The following is a 27,534-nucleotide window of genomic DNA, read 5'->3' as shown; positions in this document are numbered from 1 at the left end:
AAGCTGATGTATACAGCAGACACGTTGTCCAGAGCTGTTGACCCAGGAGAGCCCGCAAGCACAGTGAAAAGACTGATGTACAAGGCAAAAGTACTACTATGACAGAGGAACACAAAACCTACCTGAACTCCACACTGGTGACCAAGTAAGGTTCAAAGACAAAACAAACACATGGACTCAGAAGGGAACTGTCCTGAGTGAAGTTCAACCAAGATCATACACCATTCAGACAGATGAGGGTGCTGTTCTGAGAAGAAATCGTCGAGATCTTCTCATGGGACCAGCCACAGCAGGTCAAAAGACTGATACTGTTGAACAACCTGATCACACAGCCGAGAACACATCATCTGAGGCAACAACTCAGATTCAAGGACAATCAATCAGAAAATCTTCAAGACACATGAAGCCTCCTGAGAGACTCATTGAGCAAATTTAAGGACTATTGTTATAGAAGAAAGTAATGTTATCTTATTCTTTCTTCAAGTTCTAGTGTATTTACATATTTCATGTGAACACACAAAGCAAGGTTAAAAAACCTTGATCATGATAATGATAATGTAAGTTCATTAAGTGTTACAGTTAAAATGCAGATTAATATAAAGAAAACATGTTGTTAGTTAAAAGTAAAATACTTTTGTTTTAAGAAAGGGAGATGTAATGATATCAGCAAATAGTGATGTTATTTGCCTGTTTGATTATCATGCCTTACCAGCATGTTTGCATGTATTGATTACTTATGCCTGACCAGCAGAGGTCATGTGAGAGACAAGCAGTAGAGTTTAGTTTCAGTTTCGTTCTAGATGCATCACTAGCATGATGTCTCCTGTAAATGCTGTATAAAGAGTTGAACAGACTTTAGATTAAAAGACATTCTCTTTCATAAATGTCTCGTCATTGAACCCACAAAGAAATCAATACACCTGGCACTTGCAATCGGTCAAGAATCCTCTCGACAGATCCTCCACATCCCTGGGAGAGGGGCCTCCGCGGGTGTTGATCTGCACTCTCTGCCCAACCTCCACCCGCTGAATGCCTGTGAAATTCTTACTTCTGGTCAAAGCAGGCATAAGGCCTGCTTTTACCAGCATAAAAGTTAAAAATAATAGAAAAATAAAATGTTACCACTCACTTATACATTAGAAACCCTGTCCAATAAGGTAAGTTTATATTTAGCCCCGTTGAAACATATGCATTCTTTTTCAAAAAATTAAATGTTTCTTTAAAATATTTAATGAAATGCCATTTTATATATGTAATTAAAAAAATTTAATTTCATGTGTTCATGTATTTTTTATGTCATCCCCATTCATATTATGACAGTTCCGTATGTACGGAAACCCACTAAGTATGAACGGGGATTCCCTTCTTTCATTGGTTGGGCCGGCCCACCTGATTCCAGGGGCGCTTGGGAAATGTGTGCACCCCTGGGATACGTGGGGCTCTGCACATTTCTACTAGGAGAGGCCCAGGATCGCAAGCCTCCGTATCTCCCGGGCCACCAGGTAAATGTGTTGATTTTTTGATGACCGGAGGCATCCGCCCGTGGGAAGCCTCCGATCACAAATTCAGGCCCAGTGTCTTCAATGGCAATTGCCATTGGCAATGTACAACAGATTGCCGGTTTGCTATCATCCGCTTATCGTGCAGCCATAAACGTTAACATTATCCCCCGTTATTTCTTATTCTGTCTTCACGGTAGAAGACACAAACAACATCCCAAAAATGGATAATCAAGGGGCCACAGGGAGGAGGGAACTAAAGACAATCACTATCACGAGGGAAATAGTACTTGGTAAAATAAAAGACGACAAGTCCCCTGGACCAGATGGCCTGCATCCCAGGGTCTTAAAAGAAGTGGCTGCAGAGATAGTGGATGCATTGGTTGCAATATACAAAAAATTCCCTGGAATCTGGAGAGGTCCCAGCAGATTGGAAAACTGCAAATGTAACACCTTTATTTAAGAAAGGAGGGAGACAGAAAGCAGGAAACTATAGGCCAGTTAGCCTAACGTCTGTCATTGGGAAAATGCTGGAGTCCTTCATTAAGGAAGCAGTAGCAGGGCTTTTGGAAATTTATAATACAGTCAGGCAGAGTCAGCATGGTTTTATGAAAGGGAAATCATGTTTAACAAATTTGCTGGAGTTCTTTGAGGGTGTAACGAGCAGGGTGGACAAAGGTGAACCAGTAGATGTGGTGTATTTGGATTTCTAGGAGGCATTCGATAAGGTGCCACATAAAAGGTTACTGCATAAGATAAGAGCTCACGGAATTGGGGGTAATATATTAGCATGGATAGAGAATTGGCTAACTAACAGAAAGCAGAGAGTCCAGATAAATGGGTCATTTTCCGATTGGCAAACGATAACTAGTGGGGTGCCACAGGGATCGATGCTGGGGCCTCAACTATTTACAATCTACATTAATAATGGGTGGGGAAGTGGCTTTGAGCCCAAGATCAGCCATGATCTTATGGAATGGTGGAGCAGGCTCGAGGAGCCAAGTGGCCTATTCCTGCTCCTATTTCTTATGTTCTTATGTACGCTGTTTGGCTTCTGCCAATCACACTGTAGTGGTGGTGAGCCGTTATCCTTCAATCCCATGATAGAGTTTATCATTTGCCCAGGTATATAGGTAACTTGTAGGCTGTCCAATGCATGGACAGAGTTCCCTCTTCTGTATATTTACACTGCTGGTCGTATCACATTATCTCATGTGATACTCCTTGTGTTTGGAAGGCAAAAAATAGCATCTAAATGGTCCCTGATTGCTAAACTTTGTCAACTTCTCTTGGGGATAGAAGATAAGAAAGAGTTCATAAATAGTGCGCCAGAAGGGTTTAAATTATATTTTCAGAAGTTATTTCCCTTCTTTAGGCATTTAAGGAAGCTATCTGCCTGATCTATCTCTATTGAAAGGTTTCAGACAGAAACTCTGGGGTAAATTTTCTATTTGCCATTCCAGGTAAAACCTGGATTTGTGAATCGATCAACATAAACTAATAAGTAGCTACAAAAAAAAGTGAGGGGACCGGTCAAATCTAGATGATGGGGAATTCTGCCAGTCAAACACATATTTGAACAAATTTTACAAGATGTTTGTATTTGAATTGAATGACTTGACCCCTCTCTTCTGCGCCTGTCTCACTCAACATGGGGTAAACTTTTGAACTTGCTGTTCCACTGTAAAACTGGCATTGTGGTTCGGTTTTACTCATGGGCAGCAAGGTGAAAATTTATCCATTTTTTTTACAAGAATTGTGTTAAACGAAACTGGCGTACTAATTCTTAAGTGAAGCTGGCTTTTGTATCTCTTACATACAGCTGAGTACTAAATGTGACAAGAAGGCGCTCGGAGAAAAGGGATAATTTACTTGGGATATATGAGGTCGGTTGCCCGTTATACATTCAATGGAAGGGACAATCAGGAGGGGACATCATAGGCGGCCAATCCAATATTGCTCACTTTAAACTATAGCCAAAAGTTAAAAATACCCTGAAACAGTTTATACGGGCGTTTACGTCATTTCTTTGTGGTTTACTCCAGCCTCCTCCTGGAGTTATTGCAAGTAATTGGATGTAGCCCTGCCCGCAATGTCAGGGCAGCTAAAGTCTGAAACACAAATGTTTCATTTTGCGCAAAATGGTTACAGAATCATTGCTTGTTTGTAGCATTGTGGGGAGAAACAGGGCTTAGGCAGAGGCGCAAAATCGTGATAATGATTCTGAGCCTATTTAACACCCTGCTCGATTTTCTGTTCCATTGAAGTAAACAGGGAAACAAAAATGGGGTGATTTTTAAAATGGGCTGCTGATAAAAGAAGGAATGCCATGGAGATCAGCGCTGGGTGATACCTGGCTACCCTGACCCATGTATTTGGCAGTGATGTGGTACAATTGCCTCTGCTTGCTCTGAGTCAATTTGACAGTTGCAAAACCCTATCTGCAGCAAGACACCGGCAACTGGCTTGTAAAATTAGGTTGACACGGACAGTGGTTGACTAGGTCAATGCTGCCATGTACTATTATGCATGTGCTTAATTTCCAACTATTGTTAAAATATCAGCTATCGTGCTGCTCACACTGGTGCTAGACATGTGACTAATGTATCATGCTTCATGGCCAGCAGTTTCACCTTCATTCTCATGTTAGGATTGACACAACTGTCTAATATAACTTCACAGACAGAAAGTGTGATAAAAAAAGTTAGCATGGATTCCAAAAGGCGAAATTATGTTTACTTAACCTGATAGAATTCTTTGAAGAGGTAATGGAAAGTGTAGATAGTAGCGTAGTAGATGTCATATACTTAGACTTTCCAAAGGCATTCAGTAAGATACCACACAGTAGACTCATGACAAAAGTTAGGACATGTGGAGTCAGAGGACAAATGGCTGAATGGATAGCAAATTGACTAAAAAACACAGATAACAAAGAGTAGGGGTAAAAGGTAGTTATTCAGATTGTAGGAGGCTAGAAGGATCAGTAGTGGGACCACTGTAAATTTATGTTAATGGTTTGGACTTAGGAATAAGTAACTCAATATCAAAATTTGCATATGATACAAACTGGGGGGTATAGCTAATGCTAAGGAGGAATGCAACATAATACAAGACGACATTAGAAAATGTGCCGATTGGACAGTAAAGTGGCAAATTAAATTTGACATAGATAAATGTGACCGAGTTGATGCACTTTGGTAGGAAAAATGGAAATATCACCTACACCTTAGAAAATAGAATAAACTGAATGGGGTAAAAGACCAAAGGGATGTTGGTGCAAAAATCATTAAAAACAGCATCGCAGGTCAGCAAAGCAATTAAAAATGCGATAAAAGCACTGGGATTTATTTCTGGGGGTCTAGAATTCAAAAGTAGTAACGTTATGCTAAGCTTACATAGGACGCTGGTCAGGCCGCACAGAGTCCTGTGCACAGTTCTGGTCTCCATACCATAAAAAGGACATGGAAGCACTGGAGAAAGTGCAAAAAGAAAAGATTTACAAGGATGGCAACAGAACTGAGAGATTACAGCTCTCGGGAAGGATTGAACAGGTGGGCTTTTTTCTTTAGGAAAAAGACTTAGAGATGACCTGATAGAAGTCTTTAAAATTATGAATGGGTTGCACAGGGCACACTTTTTCAATCGTTCCAAATTGCACACTGTTTTCAATCGTACAGTTTTTGATTTGTAGTTTCAGCATATAGGTGTATTAATAATCATTTAATCAGCTGCGACTGATGACTTGCTGAACAGATCACCTTGCAGTAGGGTGAGAAATCCTTCTTTCTGTCTTGCCCAGTTGAGCAATAGCCACACAGTACAATGGGCACGAAAGCTGTAGCAACTGAACTTGTTTAAAAAAATAAAGTAGAAGTATTCGATGAAACGCTATACTCCGATTGGGATAAAAGGTTAATTTCTCAAATATTGTGGCAACTCACTCTGCGATATTTGGGATCTTTAGCGGCCGAGTGACTACGTTTCCTGACTTCACCAACAAGCCGGGAAACTGCATATTTCTGGAGTTCTAGGAGGAGAATTGAATGCATTCAAATTTAGACTTAATACAGCAACGATCCTCTATACTGTGCATATTTGACAGCGTATTCGATTATACTTAATTAACAAAACGGGGTAGAATTTCTGCAGAATTTTCCTGCTACCTCGCTGTAACTTCGGCGGAAGATGGGTTAAAATCTGTGGTAAAAGGAAGTTCAACGACCATTAAAACTGCTTGCCCGGGTTTCCAATGAAGTTAAAGTGGTGGAATCAGGAAAAACCCCGCAGACATTGCAGGCGAAAATCCAAGATACATATTAAGTCGATAATAACATAGATTTCATTAATACTTGAAATAAGATCAATAGTGAAATTTAGTAAATGTGATAAATATGAATAGTCGCCATGCGCAAAATAACTAATAATTAAAATCAGGAATAAAAATCACATTTGTAATTATTTGTGTTAATTAATGCATCAGTGACCATAAACTAGAATATAATGAAGCCATACAATCTGTGATTCCACTATTTGTACAGAGACATAATTTAAAATTGCTTGCCCATTTAGGTATTGACTTACATCATTAATGTAACAACAACAACAACTTGTATTTATACAGCGCCTTTAACAGTAAAACATCCCAAGGCGCTTCACAGGAGTATTATAAGACAAAAAATTTGACACCGAGCTACATAAGGAGAAATTAGGGAAGAGTACCAAAAGCTTGGTCAAAGAGGTCAGTTTTAAGGAGCGTCTTAAAGGAGGAAAGACAGGCAGAGAGGTTTAGGGAGGGAATTCCAGAGCTTAGGGCTTAGGCAACAGAAGGCATGACCATCAATGATTGATCGATTATAATCAGGGATGCTCAAGAGAGCAGAATTAGAGGAGCGCAGATATTTTGGGGGGTGGGGGGATTGTGGGGCTCGAGCAGATTACAGAGATAGAGAGGGGCGAGGCCATGGCGAGATTTAAGAACAAGGGTGAGTATTTTGAAATTGAGATGTTGCTTAACCGGGAGCCAATATAGGTCAGCAAGCACAGGGGAGAAGGATGAACGGGACTTCACAGAATCACAGAAACCTCACAGTGCAGATAGAGGCCATTTCGTCCCCTCGAGCCTGCATCGACACATATCCCACCCGATCCCTGTAACCCCTACCCCACCCTATCCCCGTAACCCCACGTATTTAATCCCCCTAACATTAAGGGTCAATTTTATCATAGCCAATCAACCTAACCCGCACATCCTTGGACTGTGGGAGGAAACCGGAGCACCCGGAGAAAACCCACGCAAACACGGGGAGAATGTGCAAACTCCACACAGACTGTCACCCGAGGCCGGATTCGAACCCAGGTCCCTGGCGCTGTGAGGCAACAGTGCTAACCACTATGCCACCATGCTGGTGCGAGTTAGGACACGGGCAGCTGAGTTTTGGATGACCTCAAGTTTACATAGGGTAGAATGTGGGAGGCCAGCCAGGAATGTGTTGGAATAGTCAAGTCTAGAGGTAACAAAGGCGTGGTTAAGGGTTTCAGCAGCGGGTGAGCTGAGGCAGGAGCGGAGGCGGGCGATGTGACGGAGGTGGAAATAGGCGTCTTTTGTTATGCTGCGGATATGTGTTCAGAAGCTCATTTCAGGGTCAAATATGACACCAAGTTTGCGAACAGTGTGGCTCAGCCTCAGAGGGGTGCTAGGGAGAAAATGAAATAGAACTGCACGGATAATATAGTTCACCATACAGAAAATTGGAAATTGAAGTAGTTGTACTTGTTCTACACTGCCGTGTCATAAAATATAGTGGAAAGTGCATTTGACTGATGCCACAGAACTCCAATGTACTCACGTATGTAGTTATTTTAATGCTCTCGCTCACTGGTCTCATATAATGATCAAGAGTAAAGATCCTGTAACGCACTACGCAGTAAAAGAAAACAAATAGACTCTAGTCAACATTTTGATCTAAAAGATTTAAACAAAGTGCATTTGAATGAGCCATGTTTTTAGCTAAATTAGCTGACACTTTACAAGCTTAACATGGAATCTATTTTTTTTAATATTAGGGAGGATGGGATGGTCGCCACGTCCCGTGGTGGAAGTAATAAGCACCCACCGAGGGAGATTTGGACTTCTGGCAATAATATAAAGCAGGTGATATCTGATTGGCCGCAGGTTGTACACCTCTCCTGATATTTGCTTCCATCCAATAGAAAGGAAAACCAGGGGAGGCGCACAAGGGGCGGCCGAGGAAGACTGGTGAAATGGGCCGACGCATGGCAGATGAAATTTAATACAGAGACGTGTGAAATAGAAACATAGAAACATAGAAGATAGAAGCAGGAGTAGGCCATTTGGCCCCTCGAGCCTGCTCCGCCATTCAATGGGACTATGGCTGATCATCCAAATTCAGTACCCTGTCCCTGCTTTCTCCCCATATCCCTTGATCCATTTAGCCTTAAGAAATATATCTAACTCCTTCTTGAATATATTTAATGAATTGGCCTCCACTGCCTTCTGTGGTAGAGAATTCCACATGTTCACCACTCTCTGGGTGAAGAAATTCCTCCTCATCTCAGTCCTAAATGGCTTACCCCTTAGACTGTGACCCCTGGTTATGGACTCCCCGCCATCGGGAACATCCTTCCTGCATCTAGTCTGTCTAGTCTGTTAGAATTTTATAAGTTTCAATGAGATCCCCTCTCATTCTTCTGAACTCTAGCGAATATAAGCCCAATCGACCCAATCTCTCCTCATACGTCATTCCTGCCATCCCAGGTATCAGTCTGGTGAATCTTTGCTGCACTCCCTCCATGGCAAGAACAACCTTCCTCAGATAAGGCAACCAAAACTGAACACAATACTTAAGGTGTGGTCTCACCAAGGCCCTGTATAACTGCAGCAAGACTTCCTTGTTCCTGTACTCGAATCCTCTCGAATGATGCATTTTGGAAGGAAGAATGGGGAGGGGGAGTTTAAACGACATTTTAAAGGGGGGATGCAGGAACAGAGGGACCTGGGGGTTCACATTCACGTATTTTTGAAGGTGGCCTGACAAGTCGAGAAAGCCGTTAAAAAGCACACGAGATCCTCGGCATTATAAAGAGAGACTTGGGGGCTATAAATTCCATAGCGCCCCGCTTTGGGACGATAACATTTGAAATCTGGGAAACGTATCGCCAGGCGATCATCATTTTCTGGTCCCGGGAAATTGAGCATTAATGGTCCAAGAGGGAGATGGAGCATTAAATCAAGCGCTAACCGCTTCCCTTATGGCGCTAACGTGCAAGAGTGCGGCAGTAGCGGCAGTGCACTGAACAATGTGGCGCGCATCGGAGGCTGCTTCCCTCGCTCAAGGGAAGGGCTAATGATGGTGCGCAACATACTTGTGCTCAGTTCTGTGTTGCCGGGCGACCTGCGCGACTACTATTACAGCCCCAAACACTCTCAGAGAGTGGAGCGCTTGGAAATCTTGCAGCAGTAAAGCATCGACAACTTTCAGCAGGCACCTTCTGGTGCAAAGAATAAAGTGTGGCCTACCTGAAACCCACTGCCTTTAATTAGCGCACCCCAAGTGGCCAGCCGAGGGGGCAACGCCTCCTCTTCCTGATGCTGCTGACACCTGGCGATACAGCAGGGTGGCGGGAGGCAATCTCACACCCGGGGCGGTAACGGGGCGCTGCGCACTTTAGCGCCTCGCACATCGAGACGTCATAGAGGGCAAGGCGGTAAGTGTTAGCCCCAGCACTAAACTGCCAGGGAAGTTCACGGGCATCGCAGAATTCTCCGTGCCCGGTCGCTATCCCCTTAGCACCCAGTTACACCCCCCACCCCACGCAAGCACTAACGGGAGGCGCAAAGCAGCCAAATTTCTCCCCCATAGAGTATAAATGCAAGGAAGTTATGGCCAACCATTATAAATCACTGGTTAGGCCTCAGCTGCAGAATTGTGTTCACTTCTGGGCACCACATTTTAGGAAGGATGTCAAGGCCTTGGAGTGGGTGCAGACGAGTTTTACTAGAATGATACCAGGGATGAGGGATTTCAGTTACGTGGAGACAATATGTGGTGTTACGTAGAGATGCTGGGATTGTTCTCCTTCGAGTGGAGAACATTAAGGGGAGGTTTAATAGATTATGAGGGGTTTTGATAGATTTCACAGAGTTAAGGTAATTGGCAAAAGAACCAGAGGAGAATAATTTTATGCAGCGAGCAGGTATGATCTGGAATGCACTGCTTGGAAGGGTGGTGGAAGCAGATTTAATAGTAAGTTTTACAAGGGAATTGGATATATACTTGAAAAAGAAAAAAAATGCAGATCTATGGGGAAAGAGTAGGGGAGTGGGACTGAGTGGGTAAGTCTTTCACTGAGCTGGCACAGGCACGACAGGCCAAATGGCCTCCTTCTAAGAACATAAGAACATAAGAATTAGGAGCAGGAGTAGGCCATTCGGCCCCTCGAGCCTGCTCCGCCATTCAATAAGATCATGGCTGATCATCGACCTCAACTCCACTTTCCCGCCTGATCTCCATAGTCCAAAAATCTATCGATCTCAGCCTTGAATCTACTCAAAGACTCAGCATTCACAGCCCACTGGGGCAGAGATTTCCAAAGATTCACAACCCTCTGAGTGAAGAAAATCCATAATGTTTCTATATTTCTTAAGGCTAAAGGGATATAGGGGTATGGGGTGAAAACAGGGACCGGGTACTGAATTTGGATGATCGGCCATTATCGCATTGAATGGCGGAGCAGGCTCGAGGGGCCGAATGGCCTACTCCTGCTCCTATCTTCTATGTTTCTATGTTAATTGGCCGACCCCTTATCCTGAGACTATGCCCCCTAGTTCTAGACTCTCCAGCTGTATGATTTTATGACTGGTCATACATTCATCACTAGCAAATGGAATAAGGTCAAGTGACTTCACAGGATCCTTCCTATTTAAGATATCACCTAAAATGTCTGTTAAAATCTAGCTGTTCTTGCTCTCAAGCGAATTTAAACATGATAGATTTTGGCAAATGCAAGAATAATCATTGAGTTGAGTCAAGGTTTCCTAAAAGTGTTGACTTTATAAAGTGCCACCTAATAATGTATTCATGAAAAATGATATTAAGTATTCCTTTCCAATCCCTATGTTTGTGTCCGAACGTAGGAAGGCTTTCATTATTCGATGAACAGAGGGAAGCCCTCCGATTTCTATCAGAACGTAGTCTGTGTCAAACCATTAGCTGGGCTTCCCTCGCCTTTTTGATATTATTATAAATATAATAAATTAATGTAAATATTGAAACGTGTGCATTATACTGTAGCAGTACTCACCATATTCGTTTGGCGTGTATATTGGCTTGTCTGTCTGAATGAATATGTAACCCTTTTTCGAGGAGAGCAGGACGGGAACCATTTTCCTTTCCGGAAACAGTTGCTGGCATTCAGCAGCAAGGGAGATGTATTTGTCTTTACGTAACCAAATGTTAGCTTTCTTGATACGGTCAGGGAGAGCCTGTGGGTTTGATACTGTGGAGGTCAGTGGTGCTAAAACTGGTTAGTCTGCTTATATATTTCACTGAGCCATGGCCTAGCTCCAGTGTGACTTGACCGTTGATACTGCCCTGCAAGAACAGTGGCTGAGACTATCAAAATGTTGATCGTGTAACCAATAGCTTACGAACATACAAACATACGAATTAGGAGCAGGAGTAGGCCACTCGGCCCCTCGAGCCTGCTCCACCATTCAATAAGATCATGGCTGATCTGATTACTCCACATTCCTGCCTACCCCAATAACCTTTCACCCCCCTTGCTTATCAAGAATCTATCTACCTCTGCCTTAAAAATATTCAAAGACTCTGCTTCCACCGCCCTCTGAGGAAGAGAGTTCCAAAACTCATGACCCTCGGTGAGAACAAAATTCTCCTCATCTCTGTCTTAAATGGGCGACCCCTTATTTTTAAACAGTGACCCCTAGTTCTAGATTCTCCCACAAGAGGAAACATCCTTTCCAAGTCCACCCTGTCCAGACCCCTCAGGATCTTATTTGTTTCAATCAAGTCACCTGTTACTCTTCTAAACTCCAGCGGATACAAGCCTAGCCTGTCCAACCTTTCCTCATAAGACAACCTGTCCATTCCAGGTCTCGCTTCTTATCTGTCAACGTCGGCTAGGTTCTATGTCACAATTACAAGAAAATAAAAGACTTGCATTTAAATAGCACCTTGCAAGATGTCAGGATGTCCCAAAGCACTTTACAACCAATGAAGTTCTTCTGAAGTGTGGTCTCTATTGCAATGTAGGAAACGCGGCAGCCAATTTACACCCAGCAAGCTCCCACACACAGGAATGTGATAATGACCCAGATTATCTGTTTTTTTGTTATGTTCATTGAGTGATAACGATTGGCCAGGGCACTGGGGAGAACTCCCATTCTGTTCTTCGAAACAGTGCCATGGGATCTTTTACGTCCACCTGAGAGAGCAGACGGGTCCTCGGTTTAACATCTCATCTGAAAGACGGCACCTCCGACAGTGCAGCGCTCCCTCAGCACTGCACTGGAGTGTCAGCCTAGCTTTATTATGTGCTCAAGTCTGTGGAGTGGAACTTGAACCCACAACATTCTGACCTAGAGCTGCTACAAAAGAAGTTCCAAGGCATGATAAATCCGCAGCCGATGTTGCTTCCTTTATTTTCGTTTATAAGCCAGGATTTTGAGGTGGTAATGACAGCGAATCTGTCAGTACTCGCTATCATTATCCTTCTGAAACTAACAGCAACTTCTGGATTTAGCGCTTGTTCAGATAAACGTGGGTATCTAGACGTTGCGGTCAGTCATTCCCTGATTCGCCACAGGTTGTGCTGTGGAACTCCCCAGAGCCGGCAACTAATGAAAATCACACTGAAGGACAAAAACTTCTCTATTACGCTTGAATAATGCTTTTAAGCAACACTACACCCTCAAACCACCACTCCCCGCCTAAAAAGTTAACTCTTGTTGAAAGAGGTGTAACTGGGTATTAGAGGCATATTGACTGCTGGCCATGAAAATCTAGTTTTATATTTGAGAAATGTTCAACTTTTCCATTAATATGATTAAGAATGACATGTTTTTTTAAAATAATGGGCCCTGAATTTGCAGTCGGTATGACGGCATACTCTCACGTGATCTCAAGTACGCTTACGCACAACGGTGCATCCCTGGGATTCACGGGCCGCTACTCCGCAGCATTTCAAAGCAACTTTGTGAAGGGGGCGCCGCATGAGGTAAGTACGGATTTCATTCATTAGCTATGCCACTGACTGCAAATTCAGGGCCAATATATTTTTTAAGTTGTGTTTATGATATTTCAGTTTCTACCTTAATCCTTTGTGTATGTCCCAATTTTTATTTTGCTCGCTGTAAAATTTACAAAAACTAAATTCGAATCTGTGCAATTTGCTTCCTGGTTTGCTGCCTGCGAGAATTCTTCAATGCAATTGACTGCTCAGCCTGCTTGATGACATCACTGTGGCTGGACGCTGGAGATTCGCTTGATTTGGCGACAGATTCAAGCAGAGGTCGGAAGAGCTGCAATCCACGCCACAGAAATCGCTAGATCTTTGTGGGCAGCTTTCACGAGGTCAGCAGCAAATGCGTCGCTTCACCACTGACTGCGAAATCCGGGCCATAATCCAGGATCATTGGGGGCACTTTTAAACTAACGCACCCATCGGGAAACTGAAGGGATCAGGTGTAACGCTGGTTTTAAGAGTCGGTTGATTTTAATCTCTATTGAAGTCACTGGTGAGTAACAATGGGTGGTGTGTAAATCCGACGTTATACCCGATCCTGCGGGGTTCACACCCAGCAAGTTCGATAAAATAAACCCCCACATTAACTTTTAATTGGGAATAGTCATTGTAAAGAATTTTTCATTCAATAATTATAGAAATGACTAATACATTATTTTCTGGGTCAACATGTTCCTTAATTACGAGTTAGTCTGAAAGTGTCAGCTGTGGCTCAGTGGGTAGCACACTTGCCTCTGATGTCAGAAGGTTGTGGGTTCATAGTCCCATTCCAGGGACTTAAGCACATAAAGCTACGCTGACACTCCAGTGCAGTGCTGAGGGAGTACTACAATGTCGGAGGTGCTGCCTTTCAGGCAAGACGTTAAACCGAGGCCCCGTCTGCTCCCTCAGGTGGACGTAAAAGATCTCATGGCCACTATTTTGAAGAAGAGCAGCGGAGTTCTCCTTGGTGTCCTGGCCAATATTTATCCCTCAACCAACATAACAAAAACAGATTATCTGGTCATTATCACATTGCTGTTTGTGGGAGCTTGCTGTGCGCAAAGTGGCTGCTGTGTTTCCTACATTACAACAGTGACTACACTTCAAATGTACTTTATTGGCTGTAAAGTGCTTTGAGACGTCTGGTGGTCGTGAAAGGCGCTATATAAATGCAAGTTTTTTTTTAATTAGCCCCCACCACATCAGGAATATGCACCTTATAATCTTCAGAACATACAATGATAGCTTTAGACAGCAAATAAAACTGGATGCATAATATTAATTAATTTGCGTTTTATTGTGGATGGAAATTAACTTTGGCAGCGAGAACTATATCGATTTAATTTCGAAAATAATATTGTGACAGAGTAAGAGCATAGCTTACCATGCTGCCCAGTGCAACACTGCATACATTATTTTTGGAAATTCAAGAATCCGTTGGACAGTAGTGCTCAGAGAGGGAGTGGACTCCAATGCATCAAGCTTTCCAAATAAGTAACTAACTTCCATTGTCTGTTTTTGCACTAGAGTACCAATGGTTTATATATAAGGTTAGCATAACATTGACATAGTAACGAACTTGGACTATGCAATGTGCTCTTCAATAAGAGGTAACATTACAATAAGCAAATGACAGATTTCTTTACACTTCACTTGACGGATTACGGTGGTAGTACTTACAATGATATCTTTAATTTGATGGTAACGATTCTCTGCCTTTAGTTCAAAATCAACGTCGTCTGAACACTTTGTGTAGGTTGTAACATCGAATAAATATACTTTGATGCGGACAGGATTTCCTGCTCCCTCCAGCTGAATGGTGATGCTCTCTTTCACCCCAACATGAATAATGTTGGGGGCTGTAATTAAGTAGCTAGCAAACGGAAGAAGTCAAAGCATGTTTTAATCAATATTAGACATGGGTCCCTTCATTGAAAAACCACACACATGCGCACAGAATAATAGGGGTGAATTTCCCCAAGTGTTCTCCACATTGACAGCCATTTCCCGAGGTTTCCGCCGAAGTTACGATGGACGACCAGCAGAACTCCCGTGGAAATGTATCCCTATTATTCCTCTAGTGGTCTTTCTGTAGGCCTGGGAATAAATCGGTAGAAGAGCTGACGAGTGTAATGATATCAGCAAATAGTGATGGTATTTGCCTGTTTGATTATTATGCCTTACCAGCACATTTGCCTGTTTGATTATTTATTCCTTACCAGCAGAGGGCATGTGAGAGAGACAGTTTAGTTTTAGTTTCGTTTTAGATGGATCTCTAAGATGGTGTCTCCTGTAATGCTGTTAACTGAGTTGAACATACTTTAGATAAAAAGACATTCTCTTTCATCAATGTGTCGTCATTGAACCCACATAGAAATCAATACATGGTGTCAGAAGTGGGATCGAAAAAGATGAAGAGGAAAAATCTGAAGTTAAATCAGCTCTCCACATATTAGCAAGCCAAAAGAGAACATTGTTACTTACCTTTGGAGAATAGCTAACGAAGTAAAAAATGGAAGGTTTACACCCACCAGCGAAGCTTCAGTTGACAGGTAATGTGGCTGAAAGTTGGAGGAGGTTCAAACAATGTTTGGAGTTGTATTTAGCGGCAATCGGAGCTGACGAGAAAAGTGATAAAATGAAAGCGTCAGTGTTCTTACATGTCGTGGGTGATGAAGCGCTGGAGGTGTATAATAACTTCACATTCGCTGCTGATGGAGACAAAATGAAGCTGGATAAAATAATGGAACAGTTTGAGGCCTACTGCATACCTAAACGTAACGTGACGTTTGAGAGGCACAGATTTTTCACATGTGTACAGAAAACGGGAGAGACTATTGATCCGTATGTGACTGAACTGAGAAACAGAAGCAAAACGTGTGAATTTGGGGACTGACAGACTCGCTGATAAAAGACAGACTGGTGTGTGGTATTCCAGATAATGGTCTAAGGGAAAGACTGCTAAGAGAGCAAAATCTAGACCTGGGAGAAGCCATAGCACTGTGTAGAGCTACAGAGACTGTGAAGTCGCAGGCAAAGGAGCTGTTCAGTGACAGTAGCTGCAACGTGGATGCAGTGAGAAAGAACGGACACAAACCGTTTAACAAAAAGAGCGCCAATGTGAAAAAAGAGGCGTGGCCAGCGAACAAAAATGAAAGGGACAATCGAAAGTCATGTAGTCGATGCGGTACACAGCATCCACCAAAAAAGTGTCCAGCATATGGTAAAACATGCAATAGTTGCAACAAAAACAACCATTATGCCCGTTGCTGTAAGAACCAAGTGCAACAAAGCAAGGTCCATGCAGTAGATGAAAGCGAGATAGAGGAGTTCTATGTGGATGTTGTGTCTGAAAACAAAAAAGAAAAAAGAAACTGGATGTTGACACTAAAAGTGAATGACACACACATTCCATTTAAATTGGATACTGGAGCACAAGTTAATGTGATATCAGAGACTGATTTTAAGAAAATTAGACCCAGACCAAAGATACATGGAATAAAAGTGAAAGTGACAGGATACTCAGGTACTGATATACCAGTGAAAGGAAGATGCATTGTCAAAGTGACACACAAGGACAGAGAGCACACGCTAGCATTAATCGTGGTGCCAAAGGATGTGCAGGCCATACTAGGTTTAATAGCCTGTGAGAGACTGAACCTGGTAAAGAGAGTCCTCGTTGTGGAAAGCGAAGGAGAGACAGTCTATGATGAACTCATGAAAGAGTACAATGACCTATTTCAGGGTCTAGGCTGCCTTCCAGGAGAACACACGATCAGAGTAGATAAAAGTATGCCAACGGTCATACAACCATGCAGAAAAGTTCCGTTTGCTCTTCAAAAGCAACTGAAGGCAGAGTTGGACAGGATGGAAAGCCTGAACGTGATTCAGAAGATAGATGAGCCAACTGAGTGGGTGAGTTCCCTTGTCATTGTGGACAAAAAGAATGGAAAGCTCAGAATTTGCCTGGATCCAAGAGATCTAAACAGAGCAATAAAGAGAGAGCACTTCAAGCTTCCTACACGTGAGGAAATCATGTCACAGTTTACAAATGCAAAGTATTTCAGCAAGTTAGATGCATCATCAGGATTTTGGCAGATGAAACTGGAAAAGGCAAGTTCAAGACTGTGCACGTTCAACAGTCCATTTGGCAGATACAGATTCCTAAGGTTACCATTTGGCATTGCCTCAGCTCCTGAAGAGTATCACAAAACTATCCATATGATCTATGAGCACCTGGAGGGAGTTGATACATCAATGGATGACATCATAGTATGGGGAACCACGAGAACTGAGCACGACGAGAGACTGAAAAAAGTGCTGGAAGCAACAAGGAAAACAAACCTGAAGCTGAATAGAGAGAAATGCCAGCTCGGGGTGACAGAACTGACATTCGTGGCAGATATCCTTAGCAGTGAGGGCATCAGACCAGATCCCAGAAAGGTGTCCGCCATTGAGAATATGCCAAAGCCACAATGCAAAAAGGACGTGCAGAGGTTTAATGGAATGATCAACTACATGGGTAAATTCATATCCAACCTCTCAGAAAAGATGGCGCCACTGAGATGACTAACTGAAAAGAACATAGAATGGGAATGGAATCATGAGCATGAGAAGTCATGGAGCGATCTAAAGAAATTGCTCACAGAGGAACCAGTTCTGAGGTTTTATGACCCAGCGAGACCCATCAAGATATCATCAGATGCATCAGAGAGTGGGCTCGGTGCCGTTCTTCTGCAAAAATATGATGACTGGCAACCTATTGCATATGCATCGCGCTCAATGACAGACGCGGAGACGCGATATGCTCAAATAGAAAAGGAGCTGCTCAGCATCACATACGCCTGTGAAAGATTTCACCAGTTTGTGTCAGGACAAGCAATCAGTGTAGAGACTGACCATAAGCCCTTGATTGCATTGTTCCAAAAGCCACTAAATAGCTGTCCGCTTAGAATACAAAGAATGATGATCAGGCTGCAACGCTATACACTGAATGTTGCGTACACACCAGGTAAGCTGATGTATACAGCAGACACGTTGTCCAGAGCTGTTGACCCAAGTGAGCCCGCAAACACCACAATGGATGAAAAAGTGAACGCCTACGTGGACATGATCACAAGTGCACTGCCCATAGCAGATGCAAAAATGGAGCTCATAAAGACTGAGACAAACAAAGATGAAACACTGAGACGACTGAGGAAAAGCATCTTGGATGGATGGCCCAACATGAAGCAAGACTGCTCACCTGACATGGCAGAGTACTGGAACTGCAGGGTGGAACTATCAGTGGTCGAAGACATCATCTACAAAGGAAGTAAAATAGTTATCCCAAAGAGTCTGAGAAAAGAGATGCTAAAAAGGATCCATGGAGGACATCTGGGAATCGAAAAGTGTAAGAAAAGAGCACAAGAGGTGATGTACTGGCCACAAATCAACCAAGATGTGACAAATGAGGTGTCAAACTGCACAATATGACTGAAATATCAAGCAAGCAATCCTGTAGAACCACTGAAGCCACACCCAGCGCCAGACAGACCTTACCAGAAGGTAGGCGCTGACCTATTCGTATGTCAAGGGAAGGACTATCTTGTAGTCACAAACTATTTCTCCCTGTATCCAGAGGTTTGTAGACTGTACACCACCACTGCAGATGCTGTGATAAGATGTATGAAAGCCATATTCTCCAGACATGGCGTGGCAAGCGAGGTCTTCACAGACAACGGACCCCAGTTTTACAATGCAAGTTTCCGACACTTTGCCAAAGAGTGGGACTTTGTCCACGTGATGTCAAGTCCTCACTTTCCACAGTCCAATGGACTAGTGGAAAAATCGGTCCAGACAGTGAAAAGACTGATGTGCAAGGCAAAATACAGTGGAACTGACTTCTACCAGAGCATGCTTGTATACCGCACAACACCGCTCGAGTGTGGTATGTCACCAGCCCAACTCCTTATGGGACGTCTGCTAAGGTCAAACCTACCCATCCCGGAGAACCTCCTGAAAACAAAAGAGGGGGAGAAAGTGAGCAAGTTCAAAGAACAACAGAAAGAAAAGCAAAAGTACTACTATGACAGAGGAACACAAAACCTACCTGAACTCCACACTGGTGATCAAGTAAGGTTCAAAGACAAAACAAACAAATGGACTCAGAAGGGAACTGTCCTGAGTGAAGCCCAACCAAGATCATACACCATTCAGACAGATGAGGGTGCTGTGCTGCGAAGAAATCGTCGGGATCTTCTCACGGGACCAGCCACAGCAGGTCAAAAGACTGATACTGCTGAACAACCTGATCACACAGCTGAGAAATCATCATCTGTGGCAACAACTCAGATTCAAGGACAATCAATCAGAAAATCCTCAAGACACGTGAAGCCGCCTGAGAGACTAATTGAGCAAATTTAAGGACTCTTGTTATAGAAGGAAGTAATGTTATCTTATTCTCTCTTCAAGTTCTAGTGTATTTACATATTTCATGTGAACACACAAAACAAGGTTAAAAAACCTTGATAATGATAATGATAATGTAAGTTCATTAAGTGTTACAGTTAAAATGCAGAGTAATACAAAGAAAACATGTTGTTAGATAAAAGTAAAATACTTTTGTTATAAGAAAGGGAGATGTAATGATATCAGCAAATAGTGATGGTGTTTGCCTGTTTGATTATTATGCCTTACCAGCATATTTGCCTGTTTGATTATTTATGCCTTACCAGCAGAGGGCATGTGAGAGAGACAGTTTAGTTTTAGTTTCGTTTTAGATGGATCTCTAAGATGGTGTCTCCTGTAATGCTGTTAACTGAGTTGAACATACTTTAGGTTAAAAGACATTCTCTTTCATCAATGTGTCGTCATTGAACCCACATAGAAATCAATACAACGAGTAGTCTCCCTCTCCCCCGTTTTCTAACCAGGAGCAGAAGTGGGTGACTGAATGGTTCGATTCATACAATAAATTGGAAATATAAGGAACCGTCTAATCCAGTTTCCTGCTCAGAGTTTATACGAGGCGCGACTGCAAAGATAAGGTGGTGAGCGAGTGGGTCAAGGATTCATGCAAAGCAGTAACATTTGATTTTTGAATGCTTTGGTTAACTCCGCTTCTTGAGAATACCTGTCTCGCCACACTGCACAGTGCCAAATTATTGCTCAGTTGAGTGACTAACGGGCAAACTGACAACATTTGGCAACAGGTTTTGCGGTGGACAGATCAAGTGGCAAAATGTAATGATCTGCAATAATGCAGCCATTTCCACATTGATGCAAATCAGTTTCTCGTTGATCGTGACGCAGTGCAACTGGCCAATGTTTTAATGCCAGTAGGAAGCAGGTGGCAAAACGTATAAAAAACCTGGTGGGGAGCAGACCTCGATCAAGATTGCCAGTGTAACCTCCGTTCCCATTAACTTTAATATCACTTGCAGTTCAGCAGAGTTGGTACATTTGGTCTGGTAAATCCGGAACACACATCATGTGTACTGATCTGAGACTGATAGCTGCAGGAGAACTACATCCAAACTCAATAGAAAGTCCAACGTTTGAATTAGGACCTCTTATTCGGATCGCAGCAAACCAGCATTGCACACTGCACTTTGCGCCCTATGTTCAGGGGGTGGAAAAACAGCCAGCGTTCATTTCGCTGATGCCAGTTCAATCATAGAATTATAGAAAGGTTACAGTACAGAAGGAGGCCATTCGGCCCGTCGAGCCTGTGCCGGCTCTCTGCAAGAGCGCTTCAGCTAGTCTCACTCCCCCGCACTTTCCCCGTAGTCCTGCAATATTTTTTCCTTCAGGTACTTATCCAATTCCCTTTTGAAAGCCACATTTGAATCTGCCTCCACCACCCTCTCAGGCAGTGCATTCCAGATCCGAACCACTCGCTGTGTAAAAAAGTTTTCCCTCATGTCGTCTTTGGTTCTGCTGCCAATCACCTTAAATCTGTGTCCTCTGGTTCTCGACCCTTCTGCCAATGGGAACAGTTTCTACCTACTCTGTCCGGGTCGCTCATGATTTTGAACACCTCTATCAAATCTCCTCTCAACCTTCCCTGCTTTAAAGGAGAACAACCGCATCTTCTCCAGTCTATCCTCATCCCTGGAACCATTCTTGTAAATCTTTCCTGCACCCTATCTAAGGCCTTCACATCCTTCCTAAGGTGCTGTGCCTAGAATTGGACATAGTAAAGGTTCATCATAACTTCCTTGCTTTTGCACTCATTGGCCTTTATTTATGAAGCCCAAAATCCCGTATGCTTTTATAACCGCTTTCACAACCTGTCCTGCCACCTTCAATGATTTGTACACATATACCCTCTCTGTTCCTGCACCCACTTTAGAATTGTACCCTTTAGTTTATATTGCCTCACCTCGTTCTTCCTTCCAAAATGTATCACTTTGCAATTTTCTGCTTTAAATTTCATCTGCCACGTGTCCGCCCATTCCACCAGCCTGTCTATGTCCTCTTGAAGCCTATCACTATCCTCCTCACTGTTCACTATACTTCCAAGTTTTGTGTCATCTGCAAATTTTGAAATTGTGCCTTGTACACCCAAGTCCAAGTCATTAATATATATCAAGAAAAGCAGTGGTCCTAGTACCGACCCCTGGGGAACACCACTGTGTACCTTCCTCCAGTCCGAAAAACAACCGTTCACCACTACTCTCTGTTTGTGTCACTTAGCTAATTTTGTATCCATGCTGCCACTGACCCTTTTATTCCATGGGCTTCAACTTTGCTGGCTAGCCTATTATGTGGCAATTTATCAAATGCCTTTTGGAAGTCCATGTACACCACATCAACCGAATTGCCCTCATCAACCCTCTCTGTTACCTCATCAAAAAACTCAATCAAGTTAGTTAAACACGATTTGCCTTTGATAATTCCGTGCTGGCTTTCCTTAATTAATTCACACTTGTCCAAGTGACTGTTAATTTTGTCCCAGATTATCGTTTCTAAAAGCTTCCCCACTACCGAGGTTAAGCTGACCGGCCTATAGTTGCTGAGTTTAACTTTACACACTTTTTGGAACAAGGGTCTAACATTTGCAATTCTCCAGTCCTCTGGCACCACCCCCGTACCTGAGGAGAATTGGAAGATTATGGCCAGTACCTCCGTAAATTCCATCTCCCTCAGCATCCTACGATGCTTCTCATCCGGTCCTGATGACATCTACTTTACGTACAGCCAGCCTTTCTAGTACCTCTTCCTAATCAATTTTTATCCCATCCAGTATCTCAACTACTTCCTCTTTCACTGTGACTTTGGTAGCATCATCTTCTGTGGTAAAGACAGATGCAAAGTATTCATTTAGTACCTCAGCCATGCCCTCTGCCTCCATGTGTAGGCCTCCTTTTTGGCCCCTAATCAGCCCAACCTCTCCTCTTAATACTTGCTTATTATTTATATGCTTATAGAAGACTTGTGGATTCTCTTTTATGTTAGCTGCCAATCTATTCTCATACTCTCTCTTTGCCCCTCTTAATTCCTTTTTCGCTTCTTGCTTGAACTTTCTATATTCAGCCTGGTTCTCTTTCATCATCCAGGAAGCTCTGGCTTTAGTTGCCCTACCTTTCCCCCTCTTGGGAATGTACCTCGATTGTACCCAAAATGATTCCTTGCAGGCAATTAAGCCCCAGTGAGCACCAGGATCAGGATGAGTTGGAATTAAACTTTGGTGAAATCACCTGAAAACTTTAAGCTCCTGGCTCACACTTGACATATGGCCGCTTGGATGTTGCAACTGTGGGTAAGCAGTGCCTATGGAACAGTGCCCCGGTACCTTCGGGAGATGTACTTAGATCATCAGTGTCCTTGTGTGTGTGTCTGGTGGGGTGGGGGTGAGTGGTGTAAGCGTCAATAACACTACTGGCTTGTGCTAATTGAGAAAATGAAGGCATCTGTCAGCTCATGCGCCATAACGCACCTATATCCAAATCACGTAACAGGGGCTAATTGCACTCCTTTTGGAAAAGCAACTTATTTTTCAATCATTAAAAATTATAAAACGACCCGCACTGTTTTAAATACTGAATTAGTTAAAGTGTAAATCAGCTTTTTTTCTCTACAGGATTCTACATTACAGAGGATATATGGCACAGAAACAGGCCATTCAGCCCAACCAGTCCATGCTGTGTTTATGCTCCACTCGAGCCTCCTCCAGTCTTTCCTCATCTAAATCTATCAGCGTAACCCTCTATTCCCTTCTCCCTCATATGTTTGTCCAGCCTTCCCTTAAATGCATCGATACTATTCACTTCACACACTCCCATTCTAAAAAAAGTGATTACACAATGTCAATTAAAATCTTAGCACGACTGAATTATTGACAGAAGACCTTGAGACTGAAACTTTCCGAAAGCGAAGAACCAAACTGTGTAGTCAAGTAATGTTTGTCAAAAATAACAAGTTACGGGTATCAAATTGCCTGGGTGCAGTTTAGTCCAACCTGCGATCAGCAATGCTTGAAAAGTACCCACGCAGTTTGATGCTCTGGGCAGATTTAAAAACTGAGCATAGAATTTCTTTTTTAATGCTAGTGAGAACATAAGAACATAAGAAATAGGAGCAGGAGTAGGCCATTCGGCCCCTCGACCCTGCTCCGCCATTCAATAAGATCATGTCTGATCTGATCTTGGCCTCAGCTCCACTTCCCTGCTGTTCCCCATAACCCTCGACTCCCCTGTAGCTCAAATGTCTGTCTATCTCAGCCTTGAATATATTCAATGACCCAGCCTCCACCGCTCTCTGGGGTAGAGAATTCCAGAGATTCTCTACCCTCTGAGAGAAGAAATTCCTCCTCATCTCTATCTTAAATGGGCGACCCCTTATTCTGAAACTATGACCCCGAGTTCTAGATTCCCCCACGAGGGGAAACATCCTCTCAGCATCTACCCTGTCAAGCCCCCTCAGAATCTTATATGTTTCAAGAAGATCACCTCTCATTTTTCTAAACTCCAATGAGTATAGGCCCAACCTGCTCAACCTTTCCTTATAAGACAACACCTTTGTTGTGTATGTACCTTTAAGAGAATAACTGGTCTCAGACTGCAATACCGGCAGTGACCACCCCTGTATAAAAGGCGCTAGAGAGCCTCTGTTGGTTAGTTTCGTTTATGCCTTCCACCAGTAAAGATCATTTTGTTTCCTCTCCTGCTAGTCCGTGTCTCAATCATTCACGGACTTAACACTGGCGACGAGTAAGAAACGTACTTACCTGCAACTCGGCAGCAGCTCCGACGACATTGTTGAAGGTCGGAAGAAAAAAAAAAAAAAAAAAAAAAAAATAGAGTCCATTGAAACTCGAGGAACGGGCATCGACCGTCAATCATCGGGTTCAAGGCTTTGCAGGAGAGACTGTCCAGAGCCAGGCTGGGTTCCTCGGTCCGTGGTTTCCCAGCTAATTGGGCTGGTGGCAGGTAGTGCTCTGATCCTTCCTGGGCTGCGGCAGGCTGAAGCTCGATCGGGTGGCCTTTCAACGGGGCCGGGCAGCGAGTCGGGAAGCGAGGAGAGAGAGAGAGGGTGGAGCATACAGGGCGCGGCCGGTGTTTCGAAGCTGGGCAGCGTTCGGACCTCAGAAGAGGGAGGGAAGTGTCCCAGAGGGTCCGCTCCACGACGGGAAAATAATAAAAGAAAAAGAATACGCGCAAGAAACCGTGGAAAGCAGCGCTAACAACAGCGGGGAAGAAGGAAAAGCGCGGGAGGCACCATTTTGTTAAATCGGGGAAGAAGGCAAAGCGCGGGAGGCGCCATTTTAGATTTGCAAGATCCCGAAGACTGGCTGTATCACTGCTTTTGATAATACATTAGAGGACTGGACCACGTATGTGGAAAGAGTCGAGGTATATTTCGAGGCAAATGAAATAGCGGAGGGGAAAAAGGCATCAATATTGCTAAACTTAATGGGCGCTAGAACGTACGGCCTATTGCAGGATCTGATTACTCCAGCCAAACCGAAGGCGAAGAGTTTTAACGAAATTGTTGCTGTTCTACAGGAGCACTTAAACCCTGCACCGCTGTTGATAGCAGAAAGATTTAAATTCCACAGGAGAACTCAGCACAAAGATGAGAGCAATGCTGAGTATCTTACGGAACTACGCAAGCTATCAAAGCACTGCCAGTTCGGAGCAGGACTGGCAGATACCCTACGGGACAAATTTGTCTGTGGACTCCTGAGTGAAGGAACACAGAAGAAGTTACTCGCAGAAAAGGAGCTGACGCTAGATAAGGCTTTCAGCGTGGCAGTATCGTATGAAGGAGCAGCCAGGGGAGCTGCAGAAATTCAACAAAAACCACAGGAATACGGCACCCACGAAATGACACGGGGATTTGCAAAATGTTATCGCTGCGGCAGAACTAACCATGACCAGAAGGTCTGCTGGTCCAAAGACAAAATATGCAGACAATGCGGGAAGATTGGACACATTGCACGAGTTTGTAGGTCTGGGAAGAAGACCAGCGACAACAAAAAGGCTACTAAGGAACCGTACAAGAAAGTACAAAAGATGACAGACAGTAGTTCCGAAGACCAGATGAGCGATAGTGAATCCGAGAACAGGAGATTAAGCTGTCTCAAACTTCACAATGTAATCGCAAAAGAGGATCACCGAACCATTTGGGTCACCCTCACGATAGCAGGGTCCCAAGTTAAAATGGAATTGGATACAGGATCAGCGCTAACCGTCATGAATCGACGAGACTATGAGCGGCTATTTTCACACATACCCTTGAGAGAGACATCCATCATCTTGATGACATATACGGGGCAAAAAGTATACCCCAGAGGAAAAATAAGGGTGCCTGTCGAATACAATGGCAAGAAAATACGGAAATTGTATCTCTACATACTGCCAAATGGCGGACCACCGTTATTGGGACGGGAATGGATCAGGAAGATAAACTTAGATTGGCATTCCATTCATGCAATGACGGTGGACTGTAAAAAAGATGAAGACGTCACTCCTGGACGATTGTCAACAATCTTAGCTAACGCCAAAGAGGTATTTCAACAAGAACTGGGCATGCTTAAAGGCGTAACCGCCTCGTTAAAAATAGAAGAGAATGCAGTTCCCAAGTTTTTCAAAGCGAGACCGGTACCATATGCAATTCGTCCAGCCATCGAGGCAGAGCTGGAGAATCTGGAGAAGGCGGGCGTGTTGTCTAAGGTCGACTGGAGCGAGTGGGCGACACCCATCGTTCCTGTCATGAAAAAAACGTTAAGCAATAAGTCCGGAGAGCCAAGTAAGACTTGCATCTGTGGGGATTTCAAGGTGATGGTGAACCCTGTCCTTCACACAGTACAATATCCTCTTCCAAGGATAGAAGACATTTCGCCTCACTGTCTGGAGGGAAGCATTTTACAACAATTGACCTAGCACAAGCATATTTGCAGATGGAGGTTGAAGAGTCCTCTAGGAAGTATCTCACGATAAACACTCACAAAGGTCTTTACCAATATCATCGATTGGTATTCGGAGTAGCATCGGCTCCGGCGATATGGCAAAGAGCGATGGAACAAGTCCTGCAAGGGATTCCGGGGACTCAGTGTTACTTGGACGACATCCTTGTAACAGGTGAAGATGACAGTGAACACCTTAACAACCTAGAACAGGTGCTCACTAGACTACGGGAACATGGGCTGTGAGCCAACCGCCCCAGGTGCGAATTTTTTAAGAAACAGATATCGTATTGTGGCCACGTGATTGATGAAGAGGGGTTACATAAGTTCCCTGACAAAATTGAAGTGGTTGTTAAGGCCCCAGCGCCTGAAAATGTGTCGCAACTGAGGTCATTCCTCAGGTTGGTGAATTACTATCATAAGTTTTTGCCGAATTTGTCGACAATTCTGCATCCACTGAACGCCCTGCTATGAACGGGCGTAGCATGGAAATGGAGCGATGATTGTAAACGTGCTTTTCAGAAGAGTAAGGACTTAATCACTTTGAAGGAAGTATTGGCTCACTACAACCCAGCACTGCCAATCAGGCTGGTGTGTGATGCGTCTCCCTACAGCATTGGGGCGGTACTGTCACATAAATTCCTTAATGGTTTGGAGAGACCGATAGCTTTTGCGTCACACTCGTTAACTTCTGCCGAGCGTAACTACGCCCAGATTGACAGAGAGGCCCTCAGCCTAGTGTGGGGGGTGAAGAAGTTCAATCACTATCTGCACAGTCAAAAATTTACTCTACTAACCGATCATCAACCTCTTGTCTCCATTTTCAACCCTCAGAAGGGCGTACCGATAATGACAGCACAACGGCTGCAGAGATGGTCCCTTTTCCTAGGGGCACACCAATATGACATCGAGTACAGGGTAACTAAACAGCATGGAAATGCTGATGGATTGTCACGTCTACCATTGCCGACGGTGGAAGAAGAAGACCTTGCAGTGGATCCAATGGAGTTATTCCACTCGACCATAGTCGAATGTCTTCCTGTGACGAATACAAACATAGAAAAGGAAACACGGAATGACCCGACACTATCACGGGTCTATGATTTAACGGTGAAGGGATGGCCAGCACATGGCGAACCACTGCTGCCAGCATTTTCATCAAGAAGAGAACAGCTGTCAGTGTGCAGAGGAACCTTGATGTGTGGATCCAGAGTAGTAATTCCACCTAAGTTGACGGATAGAGTGCTCAATGAGCTTCATGAGGGTCATCTGGGTGGGGTAAAAATGAAGAGCTTAGCCAGAGCATTTGTGTGGTGGCCGGGAATCGATAGAGAAATCGAAGAGATGACCAAGAGCTGTGCAGGATGCCAGAAGGTC

At 43.7% G+C, this 27,534-nt stretch overlaps 2 protein-coding genes across 2 annotated transcripts in view; one reads left to right on the top strand and one right to left on the bottom strand.

Moving 5' to 3' along the window:
- LOC147095707 (complement C4-like) overlaps nucleotides 1-27,534 on the top strand; it is a 450,539-nt gene that overhangs the window by 143,661 nt on the left and 279,344 nt on the right. The window lies entirely within an intron of this gene.
- Nucleotides 1-27,534, bottom strand: part of LOC147095709 (complement C4-like) — a 115,242-nt gene that overhangs the window by 2,142 nt on the left and 85,566 nt on the right. Inside the window, exons 2-5 of the mRNA XM_085974170.1 lie at nucleotides 14,445-14,637; nucleotides 10,821-11,001; nucleotides 7,346-7,416; nucleotides 5,441-5,526 (exon numbers count right to left, since the gene is read on the bottom strand). Coding sequence (XP_085830296.1) covers nucleotides 5,441-5,526; nucleotides 7,346-7,416; nucleotides 10,821-11,001; nucleotides 14,445-14,637 — 531 coding nt within the window. The remainder of the gene's footprint in view (nucleotides 1-5,440; nucleotides 5,527-7,345; nucleotides 7,417-10,820; nucleotides 11,002-14,444; nucleotides 14,638-27,534) is intronic.

The sequence above is a fragment of the Somniosus microcephalus genome, unplaced genomic scaffold (assembly GCF_052327205.1).
Source record: "Somniosus microcephalus isolate GS21.2 unplaced genomic scaffold, FLI_Smic_1.0 unresolved_chr1, whole genome shotgun sequence".
Classification (NCBI taxonomy): Eukaryota; Metazoa; Chordata; class Chondrichthyes; order Squaliformes; family Somniosidae; genus Somniosus; species Somniosus microcephalus.
This window is presented reverse-complemented; position numbering and strand designations above follow the sequence as displayed.